Source organism: Thermobia domestica, chromosome 16, assembly GCF_964235325.1.
Source record: "Thermobia domestica chromosome 16, izTheDome1.hap1.1, whole genome shotgun sequence".
In the NCBI taxonomy this organism is placed as follows: domain Eukaryota; kingdom Metazoa; phylum Arthropoda; class Insecta; order Zygentoma; family Lepismatidae; genus Thermobia; species Thermobia domestica.
In genome coordinates, this window is record NC_137469.1 from 64,840,284 (window position 1) to 64,863,433 (window position 23,150).

The 23,150-nt window shown below is 33.8% G+C and overlaps 1 protein-coding gene across 1 annotated transcript in view; it reads right to left on the reverse strand.

Moving 5' to 3' along the window:
• Positions 1-4,586: 4,586 nt before the first annotated feature.
• The window catches only part of LOC145673118 (2-amino-3-ketobutyrate coenzyme A ligase, mitochondrial-like), a 57,004-nt gene continuing 38,440 nt past the window's right edge, over positions 4,587-23,150 (reverse strand). Inside the window, exons 6-8 of the mRNA XM_081742502.1 lie at positions 20,919-21,111; positions 10,520-10,697; positions 4,587-4,941 (exon numbers count right to left, since the gene is read on the reverse strand). Coding sequence (XP_081598628.1) covers positions 4,784-4,941; positions 10,520-10,697; positions 20,919-21,111 — 529 coding nt within the window. The 3' untranslated portion in view covers positions 4,587-4,783. The remainder of the gene's footprint in view (positions 4,942-10,519; positions 10,698-20,918; positions 21,112-23,150) is intronic.

Here is a 23,150-nt window from a genome sequence, read left to right on the forward strand (position 1 = left end):
CTCGTATAAGTAAACCAACCTTAAATGCTTTACACCAACAGCGCTGCAAAGGTTTGGAAATTAATTTTCAATGATAAGCATTATATTTAATCTCGGGTTTTATTCAATGTCACTCCAATCCAGTTAGCTATAAAATATTCCCCACATTCAAATGTATTCTGCAATATTTGAATATATCTTTCACGCCATTTCCCTCAAAATCCGACGGACTAAACAAATTAAGTTATTTTTTCACTGTATATAAATCAAATTTCCACCCGGACAAACTCAAACAAAGTGATTATTAAAAATAAAATATATGATTAAGTTCGCTTCATATGAGTAGTGTCTTTAGTTCAAACCTTGAGTCGGTCATAAATAAACAAACGAAATGTATATCAGTTTTCTTTTACATCTCTATATCAATTTTAAACTTATAAATATTCTTCAACAAGAAACAAAAATAAGATTGTGTATGTGTTTTCAATAACCATATTAAAACAGTAAAATTACATTTCTTCTTCTATACTTATTTTTTTTCTTCTTTCATCGAATTACCCCGTACTAATCATTATATAATTCTCTTCAATCATTTGTTTTCATTACTTTAATACAAAATCAACTATAATAGAAAATTGTGGTTCTATGCCATCTGTCGGAGAAATTTTAAATTAACTTTAGTTTAGTTTACCACCGTGTGCTGTGTTGAGGTATTTTGTTATTAGTCCCGAATATATATATATATTTATATTTTTAAAAGGTACAGTATGATATATATTTCTTTTTTATCCGTAAAATACTACTGATAGCATTAAATGAAAGGCATGAACCCTTCTCGCAGTTGTGTTCTGTTAATAAAATATAGTTTGTAAGGGCATAGTTGATTCTTCTTCTTCTATCAGTAAACCACCATACGTTCATTATATTACAAATCCCTAAGGGGGACCCACCAACACATATGGACCTTCAGTTGAACATAATTATCATCATGTTATTACCTATTCAGAAAAAAAAACCGCAATTGCAGGGACTAACTAATGGGAGACACAATATCAGTTGGTAAAAACATGGTAGAAATAGCCCCCACATAATTCTCTTTTTGCTATAATATAATACTGTTAAAATCTAAGTAAGCCTGTGACTAAGGGGGAAGGGCCCCCGCCAGTTATAGGTACGTGCTACAATAGGCATACATAATTCTCTTTTTGCTATAATACTGTTAAAATCTAAGTAAACCTGTGACTAAGGAGGGGAAGGGCTCCCGTTACTTGTAGAAATATACTACAATAGTCGTACGTAATTCTCTTTTGCTATAATACTGCTAAAATCTATGGATGTCTATCTAAGAGGGAAATGCCACTTAGTTAGAGGGACATCATTTCATTTTGCTTCAAGAATACACAACAAGTTTTCAAATCAAAAGACAGTGTTCAATAACCAATGTATTTAAGGGGGTCCGTACATTTTCTTTCTTAACATTAAAGCTATTGTATGTGTTATGTGGCTACCACCCACGCAAATAACTAACATTCAGTAATATTTACTATTAAAACACAATAATATTGGGGAAAAGCGTTCCCTCCCCTCCCCAAGACTAAAACATTTCTTTCTGCAAATACTAGTCTTAGTTCAAACATTTGCCTTCCTAAAAGATTATCAGCTGTGTTGCCAAAGCGTACTTTTATGCCATCTATTGGCAAATGATCTTACTTAAACAGTTCAAGTCCCATCTGTACAACGTACATATATATATTAGGTATAACTGATTTTCAAGTGATCGGTATAACAGTTAAAAATCGTAACAAATGAATCAAACATATTGTAATTAAGCATCCTATAATTAAGCAAATAAAACTCTACAAGTAAATGGTCCGTCTTTAGCCCTTTGGTAAATCATCATCGCGGTTCTTAAGGGACCGTATATTCATTTTTACAGCAAGCTTATTTTAGTGCACTCACATATTGTTCCGACTAATTTATTAGGAGAATGCAAATAAGAATGAGCTTCTAATAAAGCGAAAGAATGAAATAATAATAATAATAATAATAATAATAATAATAATAATAATAATAATAATAATAATAATAATAATAATAATAATAATAATAATAATAATAACTTTAGTAATAGATTGCAAACACTTGAAATCTTGTCCCTCTTGCATGATTACAAAATGGTCGTAGGTTTATTCCCCGATAATGTTTCTCAAAAGCAAATCGTGTAGTTTTCCAATAATTATTCAAAAAACTTTCATTATAATTAAGTGAATAATACATGTCAGTTTAGCATTTAAAAAGTTCTCACCTTAAAAATCAGAGTTCGTTCTGTTAAAATCACTGACGAAAAAAGTTCAATAAACACAATAATAAAGTTTTTTCAACAAACACACTATGGCACTGTTTAAATAACAATAATAAACTTTATTTCAATAGTATATATATATAAGGATTTCATTATGTCCCTCCCCAAAGCATCATTTTTTTCATCAGGTTTTCAACACGATTTCATTAATTATAAATAAATAAAGTCATCATGTCCGCTAACATCGTTTATTCAGTGCTACAGCAAGAAATCTAAAAATTTCTTATTTACAAGTTCGTCAACCACTGGAGAAATCTCATTCAGACAGGGTATCAACATTTGGGCCTTGTAGCTATGTACGGTTCTCATCTAATTAAGGAAAATGCTTACATGTTAAACTTTCATCAGATATTAGATATTCTGCCAAAATCAGATATTGCCACAAAAATACATTTACGTGTTTGTCCAAAACATCTTCTAAAGGGGGAAGAAACATAAAATTTCTATCTGTCTTCTTCATCACTGCCGATAAGTATCGCTGTGACAACCATAGTTAATGGAAAAATATTTCAGTATGTCGCCAAACAGTTTTCTTACGGGCAATGGGGAAAGCGTCTAAGGTTATTTCAGTACATATTGACAAGCGGAAATAAAAGTAGAAAGTACATTGACATTCTATATCTGTGTCAGCACTCAAAGTTCTAACGTAAGCAAAAGGGAAACGCGTCTAAGGCAGTGACCCGGAAGTAATGGTATTTACAAAAATAAAACTCTGTTCATTCTAAGCTCGCCTTCTGTGAGAGACGGAAGAACAATTCAGTCACTCCGTATTTCAAACTTGGATGTAAACAAGGAGTTAACTATAAGGAATAAACAAATCAATAAAACGATGAATATTAACAAAATAAATAAATAAACTATTCAAATCATACATACACACACACTTCCTATTTCCCATGTTTTTTTTCTCACCAATTTACATGTAAGGATTGCAATAATTCTCAGTACAATACAGCATTCACCTCTGGTGCTTGGGGGTCCCAGGTTCAATCCCCGTACAATACAACGTTCACCTCTGGTGCTAAGGGTACCAGGTTCAATCCCCGTACAATACAGCGTTCATCTCTGTTGCATGGGGTCCCAGGCTCATTCTCAGTACAATGCAGCGTTCACCAATAGTGTTAAGGGTCCCAGGTTCAATCCCCATACAATACAGCATCCACCTCTGGTGCTTGGGGTCCCAGGCTAATTCTCAATACAATACAGTGTTCACCTCTGGTGTTAAGGGTCCCGGGTTCGATCCCAATACGTATCACATAAACTTTTACACATTATAAGTGTTCTCAGCTTCTTATTTTTAACAACGAGTTTGCACAGCAAACGATTTATTTTGCAAGTTGCTACGACTAATTTATTAGGAGAATATCTTTTTATTCTTTCACACATATTGTTCGAGTAAATTTATTACGAGAGGTTAAATTAATAAGAACCGAACCGTTAAATATATTAGGAGAATATCTTTTATTCTCTCACACATATTGTTCGAACATCTTATTTTTAACAAATAAAATAATCACCATCTCCTTTAGCCTAACAGGCATAATGGTGGGACTCAAATATTTCATTTTTCCAAATTATATATTTCTCAATGTAAGTTTCTATTAGTCAAATCCATTTGTATAATATGATATTCGAACTGAGCGACTAATTTATTAGGAGAATATAAATATTAATTTAATCACTACTACGGATTATTAATTTAATCACTCATACGGAAGTAAGTGATACAGAATGACGTATCATCATATCAACAGATTTAATTCAAATTTCCATTATTATTTTTAAAAATATCCAGTATAAAGTCTCTACAGACACGCATACAGATTCGAAAAAGAAGACACGACCTTTCCATGTCATCACAACTAAAAAAAGAAATATAACAACTTTCCAAACACACGTAAGCATGTCATCAAACCCTAATGACCTAACACAACCGGCTGCCAACACAGCCCATTAAACAATATTACTTTCTATATTAATTATAGTACATAACGGTACCTGTTTAAAAGTTCAGTCTCACCTACTACTATTATTATTATTATTATTATTATTATTATTATTATTATTATTATTATTATTATTATTATTATTATTATTATTATTATTATTATTATTAAGTCTGATTTTAACGTATCATGTACAACGGGACGAAGGTGCGGGGTAACAACTAGCATCGCTAATATCATATTTGAAACATATAAATATAATAAAAAATTAATGATAAAATAAAAACATCTCTGAAATATATCGTTAATATATACATATTTATTATTAAATATTTTTTTAAAAAATAGTTGTATACAAAATTCAATTACAATCAGAAAATTTCATTACCCAGACCATCGGATTTTAGATGACCACTTCAAGATGGCAGCAGTTATTTCCCCATTAACATCAGGTCGCTGTAACAAAATGAAATTTTGTACCTAAAACACAGTTAGTTTAGGAAATCAATCCTAACTTCCGTCCAACCGCAACAAAACAGTTAATGGTATAATCAAGTTGTCCTACGCTATGTAAGGCAGTGATTTGCACTAGAACTCTTGCTTGATCTTTAGGGACTAGTGGGTAGGTGACAGGAAGAACGTATATTCCACGAGCTGAAAATATTAAAAAAGAAAACTATAATTGAACAAATGTCACGACATTTCTTTACGAAAACAACATAGTTCAGTGTTGAATTCAGGCATATATCTCAAGGTTCTTTTCCAGGGTGCAAAATCCTTGTAGGATGGGGGAAAATTCCCCCACTTAATATTTTTGGAATCAAATTTACCTACTAGTAAGTTACTGGAGATGAATAAAGTAGCACTATTGTATTTTTTTTTTCAAATTAATCACAGTGATTCATAGGTATTTAACATGTATTACGTAATTAACCAGTGAACTAGTACTAATATGGAAAGTTAATTCTGAGCTGACTACTTTCTAAACAAAATAGAAGTGAAACACGTAGTACTTAAGTTCAGTGGCAAGTCTTTTTTCTTTCTTTTTCCTTTTTCTTTTTACACTCTTCTCTTCTTCCCCCTGCATTCTCATTGTGATAATCTTTGCACAACTGAGTTACCTGATTTCGGAAAACTCCTTTGGGTTTTCACATCTCCTTCATAAAGAATGCCTGAATTCAACAATAGCATTATTCAAACTTTTTTTTTTTTTGTAAGGAAAACAATGAAATACATTAACAATATACATTATAGCAGTGGTGTACGAAAGGATGTTTAGGGTTTTAATTATCCCTTGAGCAAGGTATTTTACTAAGATAAGTATTTACCATATTAAGATATGTAGAAAAACACCTAAAATTATATGAACTTGAGAGCTAAACCCCCCTTACCTATTTCTGCGTACACCACTGTACTATAGACTAGGGATGGCCACATTTTCCGGATTTTTTCCGGAAACCGGCAAATTGAAAACGGAAGACAGAAATTTTTCCGGAAAAGCGGAAGACTGAAAATTTTACGGAAAATCGGAAGACGGAAAATTTTCCGGAAAAACGGAAGACGGAAAATATTTCGGAAAAACGGAAACGGAAAATTTTCCGGAAAAACGGAAACGGAAAATTTTCCGGAAAAACGGAAAATGTGATTACCGGAAACCGGAAAACTTTTTCCGGAAATGGACATCCCTACTATAGACTTAGAAATTGGGTTAATTTGAACAAATTCTATAATATTAGTAGCGTCTAACGAAACAAAACTGTCATTGAAACACGAGACATACACAATTGATAGGTTTTATTGATCTGGACAAAATGATATGAGAGTACGAAAGCTCATGCGAAGTTTTCAAGAAATACGAGATTTTTTTTTTTTAATTGATGGTCTACGTAAACCTATTAGAGTGGAACTGAAATTAGTAGAGTCGAAACTAAGACTCGATGATAAGATTTTGTTCTTGAAGAATTAAATATTTGATTATAGAAATTCAAGTTATGATCTATGATTTGTTTATAAGAGAATACTTCTTACTAGAGAATATCGTATTGTGTTTATAGTAATGTTGGGCTTCACTTCGAATATTGGGCCAATTTTTATTATTTGTTGGATTTTTTTTTATATACTTTTGATGTAATGGAGATTATTAATACAGTATAAGTTGAGGTCTTGAGTTTAAGTTTGTTATATAACCTACGATTACATAACTTGAGTGCCACTAGTTTTATTTTTGCTATTTTATTTAATTTTATTTATTTTTATTTTATTCAGGTCATTCAGTTCTATTTTTCTTATTTTTAGTACATATTTATTTATTTTGAGGGTATGTTTTAGATTTAAATTGCGAGTATGTTTATATTGTTGAGTTGAGTTTAACGCCCCGTTCAGCAACGAGGCTATATGAGACGTGGACCTACTGATTAACGTGGAATCAGAACCACCTGAGCTCCTGCCGGGAATCAAACCTGGGTCTCCCACGCCAAAGATGCGTATGCAAACCGTTTAGCCACAAAGGAGCTTTTTCATGCGTATATATTTATATGTTTCTTTTTCCTAGATTTGACCTTTTATTATCTGATTTTGTTTCATTCTTCCCAATTGGGTTAATCCATGCCAAGTGATCGAGAAAAAAAATTGCCGCTCGATCTTTTCCAATATATATATATATATATATATATATATATATATATATATATATATATATATATATATATATATATATATATATATATATATATATATATGAATGTTTATACTATATCAGGATACTTCAAAACAACAATTAAGTATTTTTAATAATATCTCGTAGCGACGCAGTTTCTACCGCCATTTTGCCTTTTATCGATTTCAGGTGTTTACGTTGTTTTGAATAGCTCAGCATGTATTTGTCCTAGCAAATTGAAAATTGCTGGGCGTGTCCAACTTGTGCAGAGCTAAAACTGTCCTCTTAACATTTTTACCTAAAACCACTTGCAATGGGTGAAATCAGGGCCTAAAATAGCAACATTTTTGAACATTGAAGACGTTTTTGAAGAGGAAACAACTGACGTAGAGGTCTCAATTTGTGTGCATGTAGTCCGGGTACATAAGTTTATACTCAAAAAATTGCTGAAGCCGCGGTAGCTCAGTGGTAGAGCGCTTGGGATCCTGGGTTCGATCCCAGCCCCCCCCAAGTGAACTTTGTGGTTGACAAACACCGTGTGCGTGGGTTTCCTCGAGGTTCTCCCGTTTCCTCCCACTTTCTTCATTTCACCATTTGATTCATTATTCATCATAACCGTCTCCTTTAGCCTAACCGGCATAACCGTGAGACGTAAAACTCAAAGATGTCATGATGATGATGTCAAAAATTTGCAGACCTGTAGCTGCTCCCACAGAGCTGAAAAAATATCGTAAAGTTCGGGAATTATGCCAATTTCACTGTCATATTTCACTGTCAAATATTTTCAATGGGCCTGGATAAAAAAAAATATGAAATTTTGGTATTAGTTACTCCTTTAGTATACCATAACACACAACAAAAGGCGTTTTGTGTTTTTGAGCAGAAGGAAGTCTAAGTATTAAGGAATGGCGTCATACTCTAGGAGGTGTTTTGTTCATAAATTCAACTCGAAATTCGTTGTTGTAAAGCAAAATAAAGTAGGATGAATGGCTAGTCCAATTAAGGCTCTCAAGCTCCTTTCTTTCCTCTACTTGTGACTCACTGTCTTATCACCCACAGCAGCACTGGTGAAGAATGCCGCTATCAGCAGAAGGCGAGAAAAGTCAAAATGCACCCTTGGCAAAAAGTCCGTAAGCACTTATTGTTATTTGCTATATCAATGATATTCAAATATGATTATGCTTGTTTTAACTGTCAACTCATGCAGCAGACTGTTGTCCTTTCGTTTGATCTACATTTCCCAGTGAGTGAACACTCACTCACTGTAAACACTGACTGGGGAATGTAAATTAAGGAAAAGACAAGAGTCTCCTGCATGAGTTGATTATTAAAACAACAATAAGCAGAATTGGAGATCATTGAAATAGCAAGCAGCAAGAGAAATAAGTACTTACGGACTTTCTTCCCAAGCATGCATTTTGACTTTTCTCCCCTTTTGCTGATAAAGGCATTCTTCACCAGTGCTGCTGTGAGTGTGATAAGACAGTGAGTCACAACTAAAGAAAAAAAAGGAGCTTGAGAACCTTAACTGGACTAGCCATTCCATTTACTTTATTTTATTTTACAACAACGAATTTCCAGTTGAATTTGTGGACAAAACACCTAGAGTAGGCCTATCACATCATTTCTTAATACTTTGACCCCCTTCTGCTCAAAAACACAAAACGCCCTTTGTTGTGTGTTAAGGTATACTAAAGGAGTAACTATTTCCAAAATTTCACTTTTTTTTTTTAACCAGGCCTATTGGAGATATTTGATAGTGAAATATGCCAAATTGGCATAATTCCCCAACTTAACGATATTTTTTCAGGCCTGTGGGAGCAGCTATAGGTCTGCAAATTTTTGAGTAGGAAAATTATGTACCCGGACTACGTGCATACACAAATTCAGACCTCTACGTCAGTTGTTTCCTCTCCTCTATCACGTCTTACATGTCCAAAATTGTTGCTACTGTAGACCCTGATTTCACCTTTTTCAAGTGGTTTTAGGCAAAAATGTTAAGAGGACAAAGTTTTAGCCCAGCAACTTTCAAGTTGGTAGGCCAAATACATGCTGAAATATTCAAAACAACGTAAACATCTGAAAGCGAGAAAAGGCAAAATGGCGGCAGAAACTGTGTCGCTACGAGATGGTTCAAAAAATAATTAATTATTGTTCGAAGTACCCTGATATAGTACAAACATTCATGAAAAAATTAGAGTTTTTGGAGACGGTCGAGCGGCACATGCTTGATCACTTAGAATGGATTGACTCAGTTATGACTTTTATCTATCTACAGTATCTATCTATCTATCTACTAAACTTTTATTACTATTTTAATTTAATTACCCTCAAGTCATTTTAGTTAGGCATTTTGGTAATGAATCTTTGTTCTGCTAGTAATTATTTCTACCTTGCGGGTAAAAACCACAGGTTAGCTACTTAACCGTTTATAAAGTCATCCATACTTTGAGGAAATGCAAAAGAGTTCCTTCTTTTGTTTCTTTCGGTTTCAAGAATTAATTACTTTCAGATCCCTTCGTTTTGTTCAAAACTTTACTTTTTGGATTAGATTAATTCTCCCATTCTGTGAGTTATTTTTATTTTTATTTTATTCTATTTATTACTATTATTACGTATTTGGTTAGCAGTTATTACGTTTTTCTTAATTGTATTTTTGGGTTTAGTATTTTCTCCAAAAACTTTCGTTTCAGGCAACAGGTATTTTGACCTGTTTAAGTTCCTAGGTTTTGTATTTTCTGTAAAGCTTGATTTTGATTTGCAATATGCTACCTTGTATTCGTATAGTTCTTTGTTTTCCGAATGTCGATTCGTTTTGTTTTTCTTACAGGTACCAGTGTTATTGTTGCAGGAGAGCATGCAGGTTATGGCCGTAGGGGTTCGGATAATGACCCTACGTTGTGAGTTTTTGTTTACTTTAAGTTTAGCGACCTCTTTGTTTTTGTTATTTTGATATTGTTTGTTTGTATTAAGGTCATCATTTATGAACCTAGTCGCTTACATACATGGTACCTATTACTTTTCAGATTATTATTTCTTCGATTTTATTTTATTTTTGTGTTTATTTTTAAGGAGTGAATTTTGCAGAGGCACGGGTTTGTTTCCAGGATCCTGGTATATTTGGTGTTTGGTATCGTTTCATTTTAGATTGTTACTTGGTTGTTATGCTTTGCCTCTTGTTACTACGTTTTACTCTTCTTTTTTTCTATGTTATTCTTGTTTAAAATATTTTGAAACTTATTATTGTAGATAGCTTAATCATTACTAGCTTTTTTACCCTTATTTTACCTGTTGATTGCAACTAACTTCGAACATTTATTGCAACTGTTTGGCAGACAGTTTACTCATTCTCACGGCGCAATACTTTCCATCTTATTCTAAGAATTCAACACGTTTTGCACATCTACTATTATCGACAGTCAGCTGTGAAATGAAGTTAGGTCTGATCCACTGGACTCATATACCCTGAGTTTGGGGAGCTTATGCCACCTCGTGTGCAAAAGGCCCAATGCTTTTTAGACATCCTGATATTGCAGTGCATCATATAAACTTAAGAATTATCTATCAGAAACTTACCTATCATTTCATCAGCAAAATCCTTTGCTAATTGCTCTTGGACAACCATTATGGGGCATATAGGGTGAATATCCCCAAGAATATTAAATCCAGAATGTGTCATCCTATGTCGAAAGTACCCAGCATTTCTCATAAGCTGCTTTGGCAATACATGATTTGGTGCCAAAAGATCTAGTACCTGTAACACAAATAGTTATAATTATTTTCTCATAGCACTGCATCTGGTATATGAACAAGTTCTGTAATTTCCTAAAAGAAATCTGTTATAGCTTGGAACTTCACCATTGGTTCACTATATGGATTTTTTTTTAAATGACACTTCTTTAAATAGAGAAACATTAAAATATATATTTGGTTAGGCATTTAAACTATTATAATACCACTTCTATATACACTAAAAATGTTCGTTCATTAGAATCGATCATCTGTTTATCAATTATGCAACACAATAAAAAATGATTTTATGTGTTACCGGTAATGTGCTAAATGTAATATATATATATATATATATATATATATATATATAGAGAGAGAGAGAGAGAGAGAGAGAGAGAGAGAGAGAAAGAGAGAAAGAAGAGAGAGAATGCAGTAGTTAAAATGGAAATAAGTTAGTACTGGTGTGTTTCTATGCATATACATGTCTTAAGTGAACTTGAATGTAGTAGAACTTATATTTAAAGTTTTCCCAGACGACATATTTTTTGACATCTTACTAGTAATTTACTATCTGTTTGTCATACCGGCTCATACAATTAACGTTGTGCATGAGACTAGACGAAATAGAGTTTTTCCAAGAGAAACTATTAGGCTAGTTTTAGACGGAAGCATTTATCGTAGCAAAAATCGTATCATCGATATCCTACCGTGTAAAGTAGCAAATGCTATAGCATTTCTCATGACATGGCATATCCTATGGCATTTCTTGTCGATAGAACCTACTCCATTTCGTAGCATTTTCTCCAGCATTTCTCGTACGATTGCAGCGCCGTGGTGTGTTAAAAGGAAGCGAAAGATTTTGTGCCAAATATCCATGTTCTTTGTTTTGTGTGGGAAATTGAATTGTAGTAAAGAAAAATGAGTTGGAGTAGGGATGTTCTTTGCCCACATACTTCTTCGTGGTTTTCGTTTTTTAATACAACCAGCGAGAACTGTTGTTACAACCACTATAGCTTTAACTACCTCATGCTTTAGTTTCAGAGCCATAATTGTTTTCTTCTCCAGTGATTTATTTGCTACGTCACGACAAGATGCTTATCAAAATGCTACGCGTAAAAGCACCATGTACTTTTGATGTCATAGAATATTATACGAGATGTTTGGCAGCACATCTGCCACGATAAATGCTTTCGTCTATAACTAGTCTTACATTTTCGAGATGAGATATCACCATCACAACATACTGTTATTGGTATACTCGCAGAACCACAATCTGGATATACAAAGCATTGCTATTTTGTTTGTGAATGGGAACGCGGTGGCCGAATTAGTGACTATGAGAAAATTATTTGACCTCCCCGTATAGAAATTGGACCTTTTTGTAAGAATGTAGCAAATGTTCCTTTAAGGAATTTGAAAGACATTTCGTAACCACTACTTCACATTAAACATGTATTGATGAAATCCTTCGTTGCTGCAATGGAGAAAAATTAGTCCGGTGCGTAAGAAATTTTCAGCGTTAAGTGAAGCCAAAGTAAAAACAGATGTGTTTGATGGTCCCCGAACTAGGTAGCTCTTTGAGATTCCTATTTAGACAGAGCTTTGAGTTTTCTTAAACTAGACTGCAAGAATTCCTAAAAAACCCTGTGTTCTCATATTTTCGGAAACAATATAGTAAACAATTGTGATTTGTTGGTCAACGAACTAGTGCAGCCTTGTCGTAATCTTGGTTGCATCATGTCATGGGAAATGCGTATTTTTCACTTCCACTTTGATTCTTTTCCTACTGTTGTTTTGGACAAGTTAGTGATGAAGAAGGTGAAAAATTTATCACACACTATCGACGTTGGAAAAACGTTACTAGGGGACGATCTGCAACAAGAATGATGACTGACTACTGTTGGTCACTACTACTTATCTATCATGACCAACTAAAGATAATAGTGACACACATAAGAGACGTAACAAATGTCCAAAAATGATCTAGGTACATATAAAATATTTTAGGAATATTTATGTCCTTTTGTATTGGTTTGCCTGTGTTTGCCTGTTATAGATAAAATCACATTGGTTAAATTTCATATAAACCTAATACTATATGACAGTGAATCGCACACTTTTTTTTTTCTTTTTTTAATGAGGATGGCGAAACCCCTAAACCAGATTCGCGCTCTGCGGCTCGAAATTCATGAGGAACACCCAGTTTGGTGCAAGATTTAAAAAAAAAAAATGTCGTTAAATGTAAGAAAATAGTTAAGAACGTGCTTTGCGGATCCTCTCATTATACCTAATTGGTAAATTACGTTTGTTAATGGCATAGAGAGACAAAACCTATAAGACTTCAAAAACAAGATTATTCTTCTATGAATTTCGAAAACTATACGACATTATGAAACCGTTGCTCAAAAGTTTGGAAGGTGAAACGGCGTTATGCTTATGAAATAATACTTGAAAATAAATGAGTTTTTAAATAATATATTTCAAAGTATTAGCTGTTGGAAATATCGAATGAACTGGGCAATTCCTTCTATGAAGGCCAAATAATAAATGATCAATGAAACAAACAAAACAATATCTATACGAGGATGGCAAAACATGATAAGTACATTTTGACAGGAAATCAAATTTCAACCTTATGAATTAAATCCACGAGGATGGCCAAACATGGTATGTAAATTTTTGGCCATTTTCTGGTCTTTCGCTCTGGTCCTTGAAACTGGGACCTATCATGAACGACTCTATGCGACAGAACATATTTCCTTATGATAAAAATTAAAATATTGCTGTTAAGGATTCTGTCCATTGAGGCAAGGATGATCTAGGATTTCCATAAGAGATGAGAAGATTAGAAAATGGGCGTAGCATTTTTTATAAATTAAGCTGAATCGTGCACGATTCCACGTCAGAGAGGGTCGAACCTGAGATATCTACTTAATATGAACCCCCCAAAACTAAAATGATAGAGCGAGATTGATATTTTCTTAACAATATCACGTGGACAGATATAAGAGCAACGAAGTCTGTGTAGCTGTGCTGCTCAAAACCCTACGGCATGTCTCGATTCGAAATTACCCTTAATATCATCAAGAGTTTCCGTAATTTCAATCATAAGTAGCAATTTATTAATTAACAAAGTAAAAGAAAAATACATTGGGTAGTACGATATCTAGTTATAAGTCGCGAACTACGTGTTCGGAAATTAACTAATAATATATAAATCGTAGCTATCACGTCGTTAATCGATATTCAGCGAAGTGCTGTTTAATAGGCAGTAATATTCAATACCTAACATGCAAAGTCCCGAAGTGTTCCAAGTTTATTTGATAATGTAATGGACGGGATGTAGTACAAGGATTATCCATCTAGAATGTATGCTATTTCGTCAGGATTTGAGAAAACAAAAAGGAAGTAAACTGTCGAAAAGGTCAATGATATTTATCAAAATGTACAATATTTAACATTAATGTTCGCCACTAATGAATGTATCTCTCGCCTAATGCTAATTATCAATCACTTGTGTTCATAAAAACTTAAAGAAAAAAATGTAATAGTAGGAATCGTTATGTTCCTGCTGGATATTAGATAAGTCGGAGTGAAGTGACGAGAAATTTTCTATCATTTCTTAAAAAGTCGTTAAATTGAAGTAATTCCTTGAAGTGTTAACTGGATAAATTCTTAAAGAATCCAATTAAAATTGTGGAAACTGGAAGAAAATCATGAATGGTATATAAAAATGGCAAAGTGCGAAAAAATGGTCAAAATCTTCAATAAATTTTAAGTTCAGAGAATGTTTAGTAAACTTAAAGTTATACAGAAATCAGCGAAAGTTATACAGAAATCAGCGCTGCTGATCCCAGATTGGAGAAGAATGAGAAATCTTAATATATTGGGTTGTTGTAAAATTAATATAAAATTTTAAACCGCAAATGTAAACTGCATAGGTTGCTCGAAGCTTAACGGAATTAAATGAACCAAAACCATAATCAGCACAGATCTGTTTGCTATAGAATCCTAGCGCTAATAAAAATGTGCTATTCTGGGCTCATTAAGACTTCGAAGGCATCGTGACCGTTGTCTTTGTTGTTGAAGAGGTATTTGCAAAAGAACATCACAAGATGATGGAAAAGGTGCAAGCCAGTGGCCGAGGTCTGACGACTGGTGGATAGGTAATGATTGGTATTGCAATGCATGTGTCATTTGCAGTGTTGTTTATTAATATTATTGTCGATTAACTTGATTAGATCTTTGCTGTTAACGAATGCCCGACACAGACTTGTAGCCAGCTTATACATTACCTTCAAAAGGATAACATTATTTCTCATGCACAAAATGGTTTACGGAAAGGAAAGATGATACACACAGTTATTTTTAGTTATTAGAATACATACGCGAAACACTGTATTCAAAGACTGCATGAACTACAATATTCCTTGATCTAACAATATTTTTTGATTTAGTTCCACACGAAGAACTTCTAGGAAAAAAGTAAAATTACGATATTAGAGGGCACGTAAACGATTGGTTTAAATCTTATTTTAAAATTACTCAAAGCAGTTGGGATACGATTTACAAGCTCAAATAGAATAAGAAAAACATGTGTGTCAGAGGGTAATAGTATATCTTCTGGAGCACCACAAGGATCAATATTAGGATCAGTTCTTTTTTATATATTCATTAATGATTTACCTCTAGCGCTGCCATCAATAAAAACAACTCTTCTCGCTGTCGGTTCAAGCTTGGCTATTATAGCCAATAATGATGGGGAAATGATCCTTAAAATTAAGGATACAACAAATTTAACAGTGTTTTCAACATAACAAACTCACAGTAAAAACAGACAAAACGATAGCAGTAAACTTTCATCATGTAAGAAGAAAACCAATACACAGAAAGGAAATTAAAATAGGAAATAATATTATTAATTACCGATGTAACGTATTTTTTTTAGATTTGTCAATAAATGAAAATCTAAAATGGGATAGTTATATCCAATTACTAGGCAATAAACACAATTAAATATGTATGAAATGAAAGTACTGCACGAACAGTCTGCTCAAGTATATATATATATATATATATATATATATATATATATATATATATATATATATATATATATATATATTTCATTTCAATCTTTGCCAAAGAAAACTTGAGTTGTATTTCAGAATTGTAACAAAATAAATACTCATATAACACCAGAAACAAGAAAGACCTCCATATGCTTCCTTGTAATACTTCTTTGTATAGTTCTATATATATATATATAATGGCAGTTAAAATATATAATAAATTACTCACCAAAATAAAGCAGTACATAGTACAGGAAAATCTAGAAAACTGATCAAAGAATTTCTGGTTTCCCATTATTTTTATTCGGTAATTGAATATCTCAATTAAAGAATGTATATAGTGTGAAGATTATTAATTTATATAGTATGCGAAAATACTGTTAATCATTTTTGCTTGTAGCAAGGTTGTAAATATGTACTATGTAGAGATTAAGATAGTTTGTAACTTTATGATGTATCCGACTCATACGTAAAGTACGTGTTCTATACTTAATGTATGAAAAAATATTATTAAAATAAAATACAAATTATTGATGCAATTCGTCAATTTCCTGAATAAATGGATTCGTCTAGTAAGGTGTAATGAATAAGTACGGCCACGAAGTGCGTGAAGCACCTCATAGTCACTATATACTTCTTCGAATGCAACGTCCCCACTGGAAACATTTCAAAGAACAGAAGTGCGTTGTGTTGGTCGCGAAACAATATAAAGTTTTCCTTGCATGTGTGAGTGTGTGTGAAATAGATTGCTTATATACAGTATATCTCAGAAGCAACAGTAGAGTAGAGCAGAATTCAAAACGCCGGTTTCTTTCGTGATTTATTCATCTTTTCACCTTTTCCAGTTTCTCCAAATGACTAGTTACAGTCGAATGTTAAACGCCGAGTTTGTATGTAATCCCTCGTGTCATTTCCCGCAAATCTGCTTCGGTAATGACATTCAATTCGTAGTTACCAACAACAGAACGAGACTCGTAACCTTCCTTATCTTCTGATCATACGATTCCACTACTGAATTTTCGGAATGAACGCTGCCTTGTATACTCTTTCACACTGTCTTAGTTTACCCTGCACATTTATTAATGTTTCGAATTATTTGGGATCCTCTGCAACCGAGTTTAAATAGATTGGAGTAGATTTTGCGAAAATCATGTTTTGATATCCTATTGTCTCACAAGTAAACCTTACGTTTGGGTGAATCGAGTTGCTGACTGAGACACATATGAGAAAGTAGTACTAAATGTGGTTAGTATTTCAGTGAAGTTGTAGGTACGAAGCTCCAGGGGTTTAGGAGATACAGCTACCAGAACATCACATGGAAGTACAGAATAGTCTGCATACAGTTGGAGGTAAAAGCCCTGTAAGACCTCTTGTAACGACAAAAGGTGAATAACAAATATATGGGTACATTTTAGGACTAGGGGAAGTCATATAGTAAGGGTATACCTGACGGTGGCCATCTTGAAATCCGCCATTTTGAATTAAGGTTAAGTTTTTAAAATAGGAATAGAGTCATGTGATACATGATTTAAGGCGCAAATTTAATCAGAAGAACAATGGTGACGTTAATTTTGATTTACACGCAATTGGTAAAAAGTTACAGGGAAATTAAATATTTTTGCAGCATATGTATTAGTCCTTTACCCCACCTTGTAAATTTTGTGTTAATGATAATAATTAAATAAAACGCAGGTGGATAAATATTAAGTCTATGGTAAGAGTTGCAAACTCATGATAAAGCAAAAACGGTATAACCATTTTTGCTTTATCATTAACCAGCACAAAATTAAATGGGAATAGAGTAATGCAATAGATGACTTCGGGCTAGAAGTTAATCAGAAATACGATGGTGGCTTTATACCGTTGGATTTATGGTAAAATTTGCTATTAATAAGGTGTTTTGCGTTTTGTTTAAAACTTTTGTCTGATTCAAAATGGCGGATTTGAACATGGCCGCCATAAAGGCAACTCTTACCATAGACCTAATATTTACCCACCTGCTTTTTATTTAATTATTATCATTAACACAAAATTTACAAGGTGGGGTAAAGGACTAATACATGTGCTGCAACAATATTTAATTTCCCTGTAATTTTTTACTAATTGCGTGTAAATCAAAATTAACATCACCATTGTTCTTCTGATTAAATTTGCGCCTTAAATCATGTATCACATGACCCTATTCCTATTTTAAAAACTTAACCTTAATTCAAAATGGCGGACTTCAAGATGGCCGCCGTCAGGTATACCCTAACTATATGACTCCCCCCTAGTCCTAATATGTACCCATATATTTATTATTCACCTTTTGTCGTTACAAGAGGTCTTACAGGGCTTTTACCTCCAACTGTATGCAGACTATTCTGTACTTCCATGTGATATTCTGGTAGCTGTATCTCCTAAACCCATGGAGCTTCGCACCTACAACTTCACTGAAATACTGACCACATTTAGTACTACTTTCTTATATGTGTCTCAGTCAGCAACTCGATTCACCCAAACGTAAGGTTTACTTGTCAGACCTGAAAATAGACGAAAGCACAGAGAAATTTCCTAAAACGTATATATCTACAACATGCAGAAACAACATAAGCTTTTGAATGACACTAAACAAGATATACAGACAATATTTTTATGAGGCCACAGTTATGTGTCAAAGTGAAAACACAGAAATTCCTCACTTAAATTTGCTCAACCCAACCCAGAAAGATACGGCAATATCCTATTGTTATGCAGTCCATTAGAAAATTATATCCTTGAAAGCCTCAAAGAAGATTAACTTTCTTTTGTGCCGCTCGAGTCATACTGGATTTGGTCATTGTTACTTATTTATTATTACTGACTGCATGAGTCTAATAGAATGATTTTAAAATGTCTGCTAAATTCTGTACATCGTAATGTGAAATATTCGAATACGAGGGGCGTCCAGTAAATATCCTCACAGATTAATGTTAGATCTTATCATTATCAAATATGAATTGAAGTTAGATGGATAGGCAAATAGAATTATAAGTAAATAATAAACACTTCTGACCAGAGTATATACACTTGTTTATTAAAAACTAAATTCCAGTGTAACAGTTTCAACAACGTAACGTTGTCTTCATCAGACACTAACTCTCCTGCAAGTACCCAGAAAAGTAGTACTAGAAACTTCAATTTCTTGTACTACTTTTCTGCGTACTTTCCTGCCACTTCAACATACAAGCTGCTATCTGGTTATGAACTTTTTTACTTCGGCATCTTATAATTCTATTTGCCTATCCATCTAACATTAGAGAACTGCCTGAATCATGTCATTAGCCGGATACGATTAATACTGCTTAACAACCGGATAAATAATCGGATATGGATTGCTTAAGACTGAAATCAAAGCTACATGATGTGTTTATGCACTATTAATGAAATTTGCGTGTCCTTACAATTAGCCTAGAACAGTAGTTCTCAAGTTTGAACTCTAAGACCCCCTTTATGCTACACTATAGGACCCTCTTGTTCCTTGCTAATAATAAAATGTATTAAAAATTATCTGTACGGCGACTCAACGACAAGCCGTTTGTAATTCCATAAGGATTCGCGATCCAAATTTCGACCCTAAAGATTCGTTATGAATAACTGACCTAGATCGTAGTTAGCCTATCATTTCCGGATGAAGAAAACTACGAATTCCACATTTTTAGTGACAGTGGTTTATCACACAGAATTTACTCGACCGATACTGTCGAATCAGTGTTCCTCCTGCAAGGTATGAACATGTTAGTTCGGTGATAGAACACTCACTTTTAGTGCGAGGGATTCCTGGTTAGATCCCAGGCCAAAAAAGTTTGGGGGGCAAAACATCGTCTCGGTGAGTTTTCTCGGGATTTTCTCACGCTTTCATTCCACGATCTTTTTCATAACAATTAAAACTTCCATTAATCATTCGTCTTCAATGGCCTAAAAGGCATAACCATGAGGAGTTAAAGGGTCAGTCCTTTCTTCAAGAGTTTATTTCGTACTAAGACATAATGTATTAATCCAACATGTGTATAATTCCTTCATTCGAATTCTTAGAGTGCTCCTCTAACTTGAACAATGTCTTATCATTTTTACTAGTTTAAATATAATAATTACTTGGTTGTTTATTTTTTCACTCAATTATTGATAAAAATACCCCATAAATTCTCCAGTTCTTTTGGAAATCGTCCTTGTGCCACTCCGCACCAGGATGCGAATTCTCCCCACTTAATATTTTTGGATGAAAATTTCGCCCCACTATATAGTTGCTGGGTGTGAATCAAGTTACGCTATTGTTAAAAGTTTGCAAATTAATTACAGTAATTCATACATAATTAACATGTTTTTATCATGTAATTAATAGGTAAACTAGTAGTTAATGGTATCCCTAATCTTACGTAGTTTAATAATTATGGATGTTTTAATAAATTCTCTATGTTGGAACATTTCTGTGCGGAGATTTTAAAATCTCCTCACCGTCCTTTCGACTACTATAATTTCACATCCTGCTCCGCACCACATTTAATTGTTTATTAATGGAGTCTACGACTAAAAGTAATGAACATTCCCTTTTATCCGACGCCTTGTTCTCGAATTATGGTTGTTTTTACACAGGAATTGATTTAACCTTTTTGTCTTATCTTGGTGCCAAAAACCACTTCCCAAACATTGTCGGTGTTGTTTATAGATACCCTGTATATGAAGAAATTTTTACATGGAAACATGGGCTCCGCAGTGGAGGAAAGACAGGGCATTTACCCTTCCCTGGATTTTTGAAAAAGGTTTGGCTTTTCAAAATACATGCCAGAACATATTAGATTTGCTTACTCGCACTGTTTAATATGTTTACTACACTATTTAATATGTTTACTGTAGTTTTAAAGTTATGCGATGTGTATAAATAATTGTTTCTCTACATGAAGTATCATATGCATCAAGATGTGTGTATTCGAGACTTCGTTAGTGTGTCGGTCTTTTGCCGCCTCCACCTTGGAAAAAGTCCTGCAGATGTTTCTAAATGGTGAGCTCCTTAAACTAACTTATTTGAGAAATTTAAAATGAACTTGCTGAACCTCGTTGCTTCAAATGATAATATGACTACCCTAAAAACTCTGTAGTTCTCCGTGCGTTACATAATTTATGTAATGAAGTGAAAACAAAATGAAACTACTAACCTTACTTGCAGCCCCAGCAAGAGAAGGTGGCAAAGCGTTTGAATAAATGTATGGGCGGGATCGTTGTTTCAAAACGTTAATCACCTCTGGAGGACCTGTTGTATAACCACCAGTAATTCCTCCCAGAGCTTTCTCAAACGTAGAGTTGATAATATCTACATGGGGGTAAAGATTAAAGAATTCTTCACTTCCCCTGAAAGGAAAATTAATAACGACTGTATAAAATGACACACATAAAGTCAAGGCACGGACAATATTTTATAATTTAAAAAGGTTTATTGCATTTCGTTGACAAAATAAATACATTTAAAAAATTCAGAGAAAATAGGCCCTATATTTCGTACTGATCATAATTACTCCTATGTAATCAAATCTAAAGTAGAAGCATTAAACGGTTTCGTAATTAAGTTTCCTTCTCAACTAATGTTACCACTTAACGCAGAAAAGAAGAGTTTTGTTTATATTACTTAAGATCATAAATATTTATCTTAAATTTATATTCCTCCAATCTTGCTTTATATTCAGTTTCAAATTTTAAAATTTCAAGTAAAAGTCGGAAAATAACTTTTCCTCCTATCCCCCCTCCCCGTTACCTAAGAAATCGTAAAGCAACGTCATTTGGTGACGTAAGACCAGGATCCTGCAGATAGCGCTATTGCAGTGCTAACAGAAAGTTTGGAGGAGTGGCCCATTCTGTGCTTTGCATATGTGGAAGTTGAATAATCAATATCCAACGATATTGTCAGACACTCTAACTAACTAACTCTATGGCCTATGGAACCCGGAGGTTCAGTGCCGCGTTCACAAAAGCTCTCTACTGACTTCTATCCTTAGCTAATTGGATCCAGTTTCTACTTTGTATTCCTATCTCTGCAAGATCCATCTTAATATTATCCTCCCATCTGCGCCTAGGTCTTCCTAATGGTCGTTTTCCTATGGGTCTACCAGTCAAGACTTTGAAAGCGTTTCTACTTTCTTCCATTCTAGCTACATGACCCGCCCATCTAAGCCTCCTAGACTTGACGACCCTAACAATGTTGGGTAAACCGTATAAACTATGTAGTTCCTCGTTATGAAGCTTCCGCCATTTCCCATTCTCGTTCCTCTTGGGTCCGAATATTCTTCTCAGGATCCTGTTCTCAAATACTTTCAGTCTATGTTCTTCCCTCAGAGTAAGCGACCATGTTTCGCAACCATACAGAACAACAGGCATGATTATCGTTTTATATATTTTAAGCTGTCAGACACTCACAAGACTGAATTGTGCTATTCGCAAGAAGCAGCCTGGTCTTCTGACTTTTTACGTTCTTCTTTCGGACGTCGATGCGAGACTACACTCGGTGGTGGCAACGCAAAACCATCTTGCCATCTTGTTTTGCCCATAGTGGTCGGTTGCCAAATAGGCCCACTACGCACATGCCTAAGAGCAGAAAAATCATTTTTCCAGAATATCAATGATGATGGCCGAAAATTGCTTTTTTCTTTCTTCAAATTAATGTGAAGGAATTTTCGTATTGGAAATATTCGGAATTTACAACGATGCTTTTTCAGGGTGTCTACTAAAATTCCAAAATGAAATTTCGTGACTTTTTCGTGACCTTTTCTTTACCAAATCATAAAATTTCCTAACATTTTCAAGAGCGAATTTGCGTGCGAATTAGGCCGAATTTTCATCCATGCGATAGAAACGTACTTTGCTTGCGATTTGGTAGCGTCTAAAGCCGGCCAGACATTTTTATGGTGAATTTTGACGTTTCACAGAACAAAAGTTTCCAATCTGTACTTACATTTGTACAGTTTTAAAAAATCGTGATCCAAAAGCTAAATTTCGTGACTTTTTCGTGACTTTCATGACCGTTTTCTGATTTCGTGACTTTTTCGTGACATTCGTGACTTTCGTCACCGATAGACACCCTGTTTTTATTATAGAAATTTTATAGCTACTTAAAGGACTTACCTCCAAAACACGTCGCGTACAAAACTTCTAAGGAGACATTTAATTCTTTATAGCAAGAAAGTAACATTTGAGGGAAAGAGAGAGACTGCCAATGTGCAGACGAAAAACGTTTGATATTGAGTTCTTGGCATTGTAGTTTCCACATGATTATGACAATATTACTTTATAAAAAAAAATATATGGAGTAATAATTTTAAAAAAAACAGAGCGGAAGAAATATAGTACATCATGTGTGGAGTCTACAAAAAGGGAATGCATCTTTTGATGTTTGTTGC